Here is an 11452-nt window from a genome sequence, read left to right on the forward strand (position 1 = left end):
TCTGAACACACACACACACACACACACACACACACACACACACACACACACACACTTCTATTGACGGACAATACGCAGTTAAAATAACCTGGTTTGCTTTGATATAAACTGCTATTCTGATCCAAAATGATTAGTGACCTTTCTTACTGAAATAAAGTGTTAACGTCACCGTCCTGTTCTCTCTACCGTCATATATCTTTGTGACTACTGACTGTATATAGATGCAGGTATTTATTCTGCCAACACTAGAGAAGCAGCTGTGGTTAGACGGAGGGTTAGTGTGCCAAAGCAGCAGCTCTTTGAGTTTCTTTAGGTGTCAGAAATCTGTTTGTCAAACTTCATTTACATAAAAAAAAATAAAAACTTTATTTTATCATACAAAAGCATCTTTAATGGGAAAATATAAAATGAGTTTGTTCAATAGTCAGTTTGTTTTAAAATATCCAACATGTGACAGCAGTAGAAGAGAACATATGTGGAACTTAAAAAGATTTTCGAAGCTGTTTCTTTAACTCTAGGGGTGTTTGTTTTAAGGGTTACGAGACAATCAGGTGTGAATATTCTGGATCTGAGTCTTTTTTCAATGTTTCTGTGAAGTCAAGAGGATTATGGTCCGATCAGCACCCAGACTGAGGAAGTGGCCATCACCGAGGAGGACCTGGAGCTCATCAGGGAGAGAGAGACCAACATTAGACAGCTGGAGGTAAGCCTGCTTCTCCTGCTGTTCCTCCTTCTGCTTCTCCTCTTGCTCCTCCGCTTGCCTCTCCTCCTCCCATTCATCCTGCTCCTCCTGCTGCTCCTCCTGCTGCTGCTCCTCCTTCTCCGCCTCCTGCTTCTCCTCCTCCTGTTCTTGCTCCTGCTGTTCCTCCTTCTGCTTCTCCTCTTGCTCCTCCGCTTGCCTCTCCTCCTCCCATTCATCCTGCTCCTCCTCCTGCTCCTCTTCTAGCACTTCCTCCTCCTCCTCCCCCTGCTCTTGCACTTCCTGCTCCTCTTCCTGCTCCTCCTAGTCCTGCTCCACCTCTTGCACTTCCTGCTCCTCTTCCTGCTCCTCCTAGTCCTGCTCCACCTCTTGCTCTTCCTGCTCCTCTTCCTGCTCCTCCTAGTCCTGCTCCACCTCTTGCTCTTCCTGCTCCTCTTCCTGCTCCTCCTAGTCCTGCTCTTCCTGCCCCCCTTCCGGCTCCTCCTCCTCTTCCTGCTCCTCGTCTTGCGTTTCCTCCTCCTCCTCCTCTTGCTCGTTCTCTCCCTCCTCTTCCTGCTCCTGCTACTCCTCCCCCTTCTCATGATCCTCCTCTTGCTGTTCCTCCTCCTCCTCCTGCTGCTGCTCCTCCTGCTCCTGTTCATTCTCCTCCTCCTCCTGCTGCTCCTCCTGCTCCTCCTCCTCCTGCTGCTCCTGTTCCTTCTCCTCCTGCTCCTCCTCCTCCTTCTCCTCCTCCTCCTGCTGCTCCTGCTGCTCCTCCTGCTCCCCCTCACTACCTGCATCGTTCTGTGTGTTCCAGTCGGACATCCTGGATGTGAACCAGATCTTCAAGGACCTGGCCGTGATGATTCATGACCAGGGGGAGATGATCGGTGAGTGGATCTTCCTGGATCAATACTGACGTCTCACCTGCTCACCTCTCATTGGATGAGAGCAGGAACTACTTTCTGTAGATCATTTAGCCATGACGTTATAACCTGGAGACAACAGAGGAGGAAGTCCCTTATGGAATCACAGGAGTGCCCAAATTAAATGAAATTTAAAGAGAACCAATAATACCAAAAAAATACAAAGGTGGTCATATTGTTTTTAGGGACCGAGCAGGAGCGCCAGGACCACATTGTTTTTGTCGTGTTTCTTCTTCTTCTTCTTTTTTTGCAGCAAACTTGCATATAAACTCACTAACTTTGGCACGCTCATAAAGACTGATGATAGAATTAAGGAAATGTAAAAAATAACCTCCACAATGCTAAAATGTCTCTCTAGCGCCACTTAGAAAAACCAAAATGGCGACCACGGCCCGTAGGAACGTCGTAGGGAGATAGAACCAAAACTCAGTTGTTCGTCTCATGGAGCTCTACCAATCACATGCTGGGACCCCTCACCTAAATCCAACAGGAAGACCGCAGTTTACCTTTCAAAGTATGATTTGCTCACCCGCTCACAGGGATTCGTACCCCGTGATTGTAGAGCAATAGTGGAAATAAAGCCGAGTTCAGCTGTGGAAGCTCCTCCTGCCTTGTTGTCAAGTCCTTCAGCGTGTTAACCCGGACCACTAGAGGTTACCTGCTACTAACCAGAAGTCATGAGCTCCAGCTGCACTTCCAGGCTGGACAGCTATAAAGGGAACACTTGTCTCGACTCCTTGTTATTGGACTCGGCCATTGGACTCGCAACTTATTTTAATCTTCTTGACCGAGTCCAACTCTGTTTTTAAACCTGAGTTAAAGCTTGAATCTTATTTATTTATCTTTTAATTGACACAAATCAACCTTCAGACGTCATTTGGACGGTCAATCTTCTAAAAAGACGGCCGAAAAAACAGCGTACAACTTGAGCTTGGGGCTTATTTAAGCTTTCATTAGCAGTAGTTTGTAGTTTGTTTAGTAGTTCCTGAGGAACCAAAAGTCTGGCTTCATTATAAAGAAGTTCTGTGGAGCGTCTCATAGCGGAGCGCCCCCTGCTGCCTCATGCAGACCTCAGCCTGCGGTCATAACGCCAAACAAGACCTGGAAGTGAAGTCAGTCCCAATCATGTTACATGATTCCCTCCGTAATAAACTCTGGGTTCACTTCCATAACGTAACGTCATGTAACGATCCCCAAAATCCCCGCAGAGGGTCCGACCCCAGCGCACAGGGTGGAGGACCAGTTTGACGTCACGCTTACTTAAGTTTGACTTTCACATAACAACAGAGGACATAAGGCCCGAGGGCCAGAACCCACCAAGAGGTCCAATCTGGTCCCACCAACCAAGCAGGTTTAAAGGATTTATACTAGTTTGTTTTGACATTTCATTGTATTTTCACCAGAATGTTTCATTAAAATTTACTTTATTTTCAGGAACTGTTTGATCTTGTAAAAATATAGAGAATTTCACACCATTCCTGTTTGAATGACGTCATGTTAAGCAATTTGTGTTCATGCCAGTAGATGGCACTGTTGCATTAAGAATACGTTTGAAGTATTTAATTTATTTTTCCTTCAACACGTTTCTTATTTCTTGTACAATATTGTAAATATAATTTCTTTGTTTTGGTAACAAAAGTATTTAGTTTGATTAAGAATCCGCTGGTTATGTTGGTTTTAGGTGTAATGTGGGCGTGTCCACTCGTCCTCGTATTTAGATTTCCGGGTTTACCGATGAACGAGAGACGACATTTGGGACTTGAGAGGAAACATATATTTACTGTGTGACTAAGGCCGGCGTACAGTGGCTCTGTAGTAGCCTCTTCTCAACTCGTCCACGTCCGTCATAGTTAACTTTCCCTCTTTTACTTCAAATAAACCTGCATATGTAAACTCTTGCTGAGGACAAATACACAAACACAGACAGGATCATTAAAGAAAGAATAGAATGATTGCGATTAAATAACAAAGGTATATACACATCATTTCGATTTTACTCAGTAAGTCTGACAATCATGATGATTTCCTGATTTTTGATGTAAGTTGGACTTTTATTTTGTAGAACATGTTTTGTTTCAATGCTGAAGTATGAGTGATATACAAATTAATACTGAGACATTGGGACCAACCTCCTCCTCACCTGGAGCCCCACCCCTCACCTGGCAGAACCTCACCTGGCAGAGCCTCACCTGGAGCCCCACCCCTCACCTAGCATAACCCCACCCCTCACCTGGCAGAGCCTCACCTGGAGCCCCGCCCCTCAACTAGCAGAACCCCACCCCTCACCTGGCAGAACCTCACCTGGAGCCCCACCCCTCACCTGGCAGAGCGTCACCTGGACCCCCCGCCCCTCACCTAGCAGAGCCCCACCCCTCACCTAGCAGAACCCCACCCCTCACCAGGAGTCCCACTCCTCACCTAGAATAACCCCACCCCTCACCTGGCAGAGCCTCACCTGGAGCCCCGCCCCTCACCCTGTGTCTCTGTGCCCTGCAGATAGCATCGAGGCCAACGTGGAGAACGCAGAAGTCCATGTAGAACGAGGAGCAGAGCAGCTGCAGAGAGCCGCCTACTACCAGGTGAGACCAGGAAGGACTCTTGTAAAGTTTTTGTAGGATTTCTGTGGTATTGGAATTTGTGTGTGCTGGTTTTTTTCATATTGTCCTTTTCATAGATATAAAACACTAGATGCCTCCCGGCGCCACCTGTGGCATGCCTTGCCGTCCGCCATCTTGGGGAGGTCTCCTGCTGATGCTTAAGATTTAGAACTCAGGCTGGGGAACCAAAACACTCGTAGCTCGCTTGCTAGTCCACGTATCAACACAAATAATAGCTCATTTTATATCTGAGGAAAAGCTCTACCCCGTGGAATTATTGGGAGGGGAAAGTCTTCAGAATCGTAAGAATAATAAAGCTGGGAAAAATAAACAAATTTTAATTAAATCAATTCTTCCACTGAGTGTCAACAAAGGGGGTCCATGGCAAACCCCCCCGGAACTTTTTGTGGGGTCGGTTGGTAGGAAAAAAAGAAGATTGTCAAATTTGTCCTTGAAGTTCGAATTTGATTTAATTTTGTGTGTGTGTGTGTGGGTGGGGGTGTGGGGGGGTGGGGGGTGTTTACGGGTGCCTTTGAGACTTTCTTTGACACTCACCAGATGAATTAATTAAAATTGTAATTAAATTTGTTTTTTTTTCTTACTTTTCTTTCTTCTTTATTATTCTTACGATTCTGAAGACTCTCCCCCTCCCAATAATTCCTCCATGAGGTTTCCACGGGGTAGAGCTTTTCCTCAGCTTTATAATGAGCTATTATTTGTGTTGATACGTGGACTAGCAAGCGAGCTACGAGTGTTTTGGTTCCCCAGCCTGAGATCTGAATGTTAAGCACCAGCAGGAGACCTCCCCAAGATGGCGGCGCTGCAGACGTGTCGCGTCACCGGGCGCTGATAGGCCATTCGGCATCTAGCTTTTATATCTATGGTTCTTTTATCGATCCGGCCTCGTCGAGGTCAATGTGTCCATATTAATTCTAACAATGAAAGTGTGACACAAACATTAACGTGTAAAACGTCCAGGTTAATGTTTTTTATGAAAATATGACAAATAATCCTGAATTCAATCCGTTGGTGTCAGAAGGAGTTGGTAACTCGTGTTTCTACTCATCACAGCAAAAGTCCAGGAAGAAGATGTGCATCCTGGCTCTGGTTTGCTCCGTTGTTCTGGTGATCCTGTCCCTCATCATCTGGTGGGCTTCAAAATGAGCTGGAACAGCCCCCCCCCCCCCTCTTCCTGCTCTTCCTCTTCCTCCTCCTCTTCCTCCTACTCCCCGTTCCACCTGCTTTGAGTCACCAGAGGAAACAAGCTGCTGATCACCTCCCATAGGGGCAGTCTGAGACTGATCCCATCAGACTGTGACCGAGGAGGAGGAGGAGGAGGAGGAAGATGTGTCCATTATTTAACCCACTCCTTCGTCTCTGTATCAGCTACTGCACTAACCTGTCTCTGTATTTCAGATGTAAAGACGGGATGATTTATTAAGAAACACAACTTGTTGAGGTGATCTGTGACTATTAGGAGGTCAGTCTGCGTCTGTGGTCGGCTGTTGCTTCTGGTTTTACAGTAAATGTAGATAAAAGTTAATCCAAGTCAAATCCATGTATGAAGATCTGCTGTTCAGAAGGTCCAGATGAAACCAGTCAAATGTTTTGTTCATTTCTAAGACTGCTGACAGTCTGTATAATAAATGTCTTAAACACTCCTGTGTCTGGATGTCAAGCTCAGCTCTGCTGGACGCTACAGACCGACCGGAAGCTACATAAAGACTAGAACCTACAGACCGACTGGAAGCTACGGACTGACTGGAAACTACAGACCAACTGGAAGCTACAGAAAGACTAGAAGCTACAGACCGACTAGAACCTACAGACTGACTGGAAGCTACAGACCGGCTGGAAGCTAGATAAAGACTATAAGCTACAGACTGACTGGAAGCTAGATAAAGACTATAAGCTACAGACCGGCTGGAAGCTAGATAAAGACTATAAGCTACAGACCGACTGGAAGCTACAGACCGACTGGAAGCTACATAAAGACTAGAACCTACAGACCGACTGGAAGCTACGGACTGACTGGAAACTACATAAAGACTGGAAGCTACAGACCGGCTGCAAGCTACGGACTGACTGGAAACTACATAAAGACTAGAAGCTACAGACCAACTGGAAGCTACATAAAGACTAGAAGCTACAGACCAACTGGAAGCTACATAAAGACTAGAAGCTACAGACCGGCTGGAAGCTACATAAAGACTAGAAGCTACAGACCGGCTGGAAGCTACAGACAGGAAGCTGCCCTAAAGCAGCGTAGCCAGACCGACGACATTTGTAGTAAATTGTATAACTGTGAATTGAAAGTTTTGGACGAGTGCACAGTGACTTTCTGGATTCCCAGCCTCTGTTGAGAAATAGCAAATGTGCTGGATTCCAAAAGTGAGATTAACATTCGAGGTCCTGAGACGAGAACGTTTGTCTGATAATCAAGATCCAACTGGTAAGAACGAACTAGTTTGCTGAGTTTGTTTGTTTGAGTTTCTGTTTGCACTGGGCGACAGAATATTGGGCCAATATGTACAGAGAGTGAGGCTCTGTAAAGGGGGAGGGGACTGAAGCCCCGCCTCTCCCTGTAAAGGGGAGGGGACTGAAGCCCCGCCTCTCCCTGTAAAGGGGGAGGGGACTGAAGCCCCGCCTCTCTCTGTAAAGGGGGAGGGGACTTCAGACGGCAGACTGCCTTGCCTTGCCTTGCCTAGTTTCAGGGTGCATGTCATATGTGGAAATGAATTTTGCTTTTCTATTAGAAATAGATAAAAAAAATTTAAAATGCACATTGCAGTTAGTTTTCATACCAGTTTTTGATATTATTTAAAATAACACGCCTATAACAATATTACAACAACCTCCAGAACTCCACATTGTTCCTCCTCTGACCACAGCTGATGGAGTTGACAGTCCACTGAACGCTTCATTAAAAACAACAAAGTGTTTTCCCCGTTTCCACATTTCTATGTATTTTCTGATACAAATATCAAGATGTTGGGCCTTAAGATCCACTGAACTCCTCCAGAAGTTTCTCCCCCAGAGGAGAAACACCAGGAACAATGAACAGGACATAAAACAGCAGGGAGGAAAACAAAGACCCCCCCCAGGAAGTCTCCAACCCCCCAGGCTGGCAACCAATGGTGATGGTCAAACCTGATCTGGACACCACAGGGGTCCAAAATTCAACTTGGTGAGACTCTTTTCCAACCAACTGTCCCCTGCTTCTCAATCCGACCACCGAGAGGGACACACTGCATGTCCCGACATCCACCAAGAACTCCGGCGCTCAGAACCGGGCCAACGGAACCGGCGGTTCGTTTTACAGTAGGTGGGACCGCTTCGCTCCGAGACCGCCCTTGTGCATGCGCGCGTGACGGGTGTCTTGTTTATCTGGTCGCTAAGCAACCGCTGCGTCCCAAGAAAGAGCGAGTCAAACGCCTCTAGTGGTCGCGTGGGTCATCGTAATCCCTCTGCGCGCCGTCACACGCCCCGATTTGTCGTCACGGTCAACACACGGACCCGCTAACGTCTGCCTCCACCTGGTGGACGTTCGAGGTCATTACACCCATTATCCTCATCACGCACACAAACACACACACACACTCTTTGTACATAGTGTTGCTGTTTAATAGATTAGATCTCCATGTTCGACGTCGTTTGCTACTTGAATGTGTTGATTTATGAGATGATTTCCGAATTATTTATGAATTAATACATTTTATTAATAAACGCCTGTTAGCTGAATTGAACGCTTCTTGGTGATTATTGTGTATTTATTGTTGACAATTCACTGGTTTGTAACAGTCTGTGCTCGGATCTCACACCTTCCCTTTTATTTAAGATTGTTATATTTTACACAGAAATATTAACTAACTTAAATAAACCTTTTACAAATGAGACTGATATTTTGGTATTAGCTATTTCCAGTTTATCTGGTGGTGCCCCGATTTATTATTAATAAATAACAAATTTATGCAAATTAACAGTTTTTCATTAATAAATTATTAACTTTTGAGTAATTACTCAATTACTTTAGTTAATGAGCAAATGACCATTTAGTTCCATTAATAATTTCCGTTTTTCATAAATTACTTCCAGCGGTTTATTACTTTCAGTAATTTAACTCTAATGACCAACCATAAATCCCAACAATAATGAGGAGACACCTGCTGGTCATTTTTTATAACTACATTTAGCAAGTCGGTCTCCAACATCATGCAGATTGCATCTAACAGGAGGTTTAACGAAGTAGTAAAGCACAGATTACCCATGTGTGTGTAGTAGTGATGAGTAGTATATGATCAGTGGCAGATGGTGCTCTGGGGGAGGTGGGCAGCTGCCCAGGGCGGAAAACCAGGCAGGTCGGCGACTGTATTGTTTACAGTACTGGCAGGACTGACTGAGGTCGGAGCGGCGGCGGCAGCAGTCAGACGTCCAGGTAAACTGTGTTGAGGTAGACCTTTAATTTGAAGACTGCAGTGCAAACATGAGTCAGTCAGAAGCGAGGGTTGTTAAGCTCCGCCCACCACTGAAAACCAGACATTGAGTGGTAAATCTGTTTTGTCAGTCAGAAGGGGAAAACGGAAAAAATCCACAAACCGAATAAACAACTTGTTTCTGGAATCTGATCGTGTCCATGTCAACAGAAAATCAGACTGTTAAAATGTACCTTGGTCCTTTATGTGGCCCCTGAAGGAAACTTTTATTTAGTACTCCCATGGTGCATTGCAGCACAACAGTTCAGTCCTTGCAATGGGCTGCGATCGCTCCACTGTCAGTGGACAGTTTATATCACAGAACGCCAGAGTATACTCTTAAAACACAGTGATGGTACCTGACTCTACATGTCCTTTATGTGTAGACTATGTATACTCTTAAAACACAGTGATGGTACCTGACTCTACATGTTCTTTATGTATAGACTATGTATACTCTTAAAACACAGTGATGGTACCTGACACTACATGTTCTTTATGTGTAGACTATGTATACTCTTAAAACACAGTGATGGTACCTGACTCTACATGTTCTTTATGTATAGACTATGTATACTCTTAAAACACAGTGATGGTACCTGACTCTACATGTTCTTTATGTGTAGACACGGTGTGAACTACAGGGGCTAAGACCGGGTATAAGACCTTGCAAGATCTGGGTATCTCACATCCTAGTATTATTTCTAACGTCAGCCATATTTTGTTCCAATATTGTTTGATGTTTAAGCAAATTTCTCTTCCTGCTCTCGACGAAGGCGGACGCTTCGTCTCTCCCTCCGTCCTCTATCTTCCTGCTCTTGTCTTGTCCTTTGTCAGAATCCCGCAGAGCGTCTCTCTACACCTCTATCCAAACTGAAATTATGGATTTGATCAGCTGGCCTCTCAACGCAAAGAATGTGCAGAGGAGAGAACCTCCGATCCTGACGGAACGTTTGCTGCTGGACACACGTTGGACTCCTGGAGGCCATTGTGTCTGTCCATCCTTTTCCATCGAGGACGTGGAAGACGTCTACTTAATTGGAATTATGATAACAGGCATGCTGCTGATTGGAGCTGGTGGTTTTCTGATCGATCACAAAGTTCAGACGACGCTGGCAGCTGTTCTGGGAAGGTGCCAGGCACCACTGAGGGACTGTGCAGAACTCTCAACCCTCACACTCGTGTGATAAAGGAAGTCAAAGTGAGCAGGATGCGACTTTTGAACGTCTACGTGGGATGTAGACGTGGGAATGGCAGCTCGGCTGGAAGCTAAAGGGCCACCATGTTGGATGTACTGCAGAGACTGAGGACGAGAGGACGAGAGGAACCGTGCTCAACCTGACCCAATACAATCGTTATTGACATGGAGCCCCCCCCCATGTACACCCCACTTCCTGTTTCCAGCAGGTGGCGCTATGGCTGATGGTCGTCATTGTGACGTAGCTGTGAATGGGGCTACGGTGGCAATGTGTGAACTTTGATGCATCTAACCGTGTTCATGCTATTTGCATTGCACTTCCTGTTTCAAGGCGTGGTTGGCTATTGCCACGCCCCCAATGGCAGTACGAGTAAAAGTCATCATGTGGTTGTGACACACACACACACACACACACACACACACACACACACACACACACACACACACACACACACACACACACACACACACACACACACACACACACACACACACACACACACACACACACACACACACACACACACACACACACACACACAGTAAATGCATTTATTACACACATCCTCCAGAGGTCAGCCCTCTCCCTTAAAAAAAAATAGTGCTAATCTTATTTACACACTCAGGATATTACAAATGAACCAACATCAACCTGACAGAACCGTCCACCATGTTTACATTGTGGAACAACGTTCACATTGGAGACCCAAGAGACCAAACCTCTGTGGTTCTGTAGTATAAAGAAGCTTCTCTTTGTCACAAGTGGGAAATGTTGGAGGAAAGAGCGGAACGCTGCGCCTGCATGAGGTTTGGGTCACTTTGATCCAACGTCCATCCAGATGGTTTGTTCTAGTCCAGAAAACTTGTCCAGCAAAGTGTTTTGACTCTTTCTCTCCTCACAACAGGAATGTTCCGCGTTTGAATCGCCAACACACCTCCCTGAGGGGACTGCATGTTCTCTCTGAGGGGACTGCATGTTCTCCCTGATGTTCTCTCTGAGGGAACTGCATGTTCTCTCTGAGGGGACTGCATGTTCTCTCTGAGGGGACTGCATGTTCTCCCTGATGTTCTCTCTGAGGGAACTGCATGTTCTCCCTGAGGGGACTGCATGTTCTCTCTGAGGGGACTGCATGTTCTCCCTGATGTTCTCTCTGAGGGGACTGCATGTTCTCCCTGAGGGGACTGCATGTTCTCTCTGAGGGGACTGCATGTTCTCCCTGATGTTCTCTCTGAGGGAACTGCATGTTCTCTCTGAGGGGACTGCATGTTCTCTCTGAGGGGACTGCATGTTCTCCCTGATGTTCTCTCTGAGGGGACTGCATGTTCTCCCTGATGTTCTCTCTGAGGGAACTGCGTGTTCTCCCTGAGGGGACTGCATGTTCTCCCTGATGTTCTCTCTGAGGGGACTGCATGTTCTCTCTGAGGGGACTGCATGTTCTCCCAAAGGGGACTGCATGTTCTCCTTGATGTTCTCCCTGAGGGGACTGCATGTTCTCCCTGATGTTCTCTCTGAGGGAACTGCATGTTCTCCCTGACGTTCTCCCTGAGGGGACTGCATGTTCTCCTTGATGTTCTCTCTG

General features: G+C 46.2%; 1 protein-coding gene across 2 annotated transcripts in view; it reads left to right on the forward strand.

The window, feature by feature from the left end:
- The window catches only part of stx12 (syntaxin 12), a 28338-nt gene extending 20397 nt beyond the window's left edge, over positions 1 to 7941 (forward strand). The window contains exons 7-10 of one of the 2 annotated variants that reach the window (XM_080485620.1): positions 598 to 703; positions 1497 to 1569; positions 4102 to 4184; positions 5274 to 7941. In XM_080485620.1, the coding sequence (XP_080341746.1) occupies positions 598 to 703; positions 1497 to 1569; positions 4102 to 4184; positions 5274 to 5366 (355 nt within the window). In that variant the 3' untranslated portion in view covers positions 5367 to 7941. The remainder of the gene's footprint in view (positions 1 to 597; positions 704 to 1496; positions 1570 to 4101; positions 4185 to 5273) is intronic. The other variant, XM_080485621.1, reaches the window with a different exon arrangement.
- Positions 7942 to 11452: the final 3511 nt, after the last annotated feature.

This window comes from Lipophrys pholis (assembly GCF_963383615.2).
Source record: "Lipophrys pholis genome assembly, chromosome: 17".
Classification (NCBI taxonomy): domain Eukaryota; kingdom Metazoa; phylum Chordata; class Actinopteri; order Blenniiformes; family Blenniidae; genus Lipophrys; species Lipophrys pholis.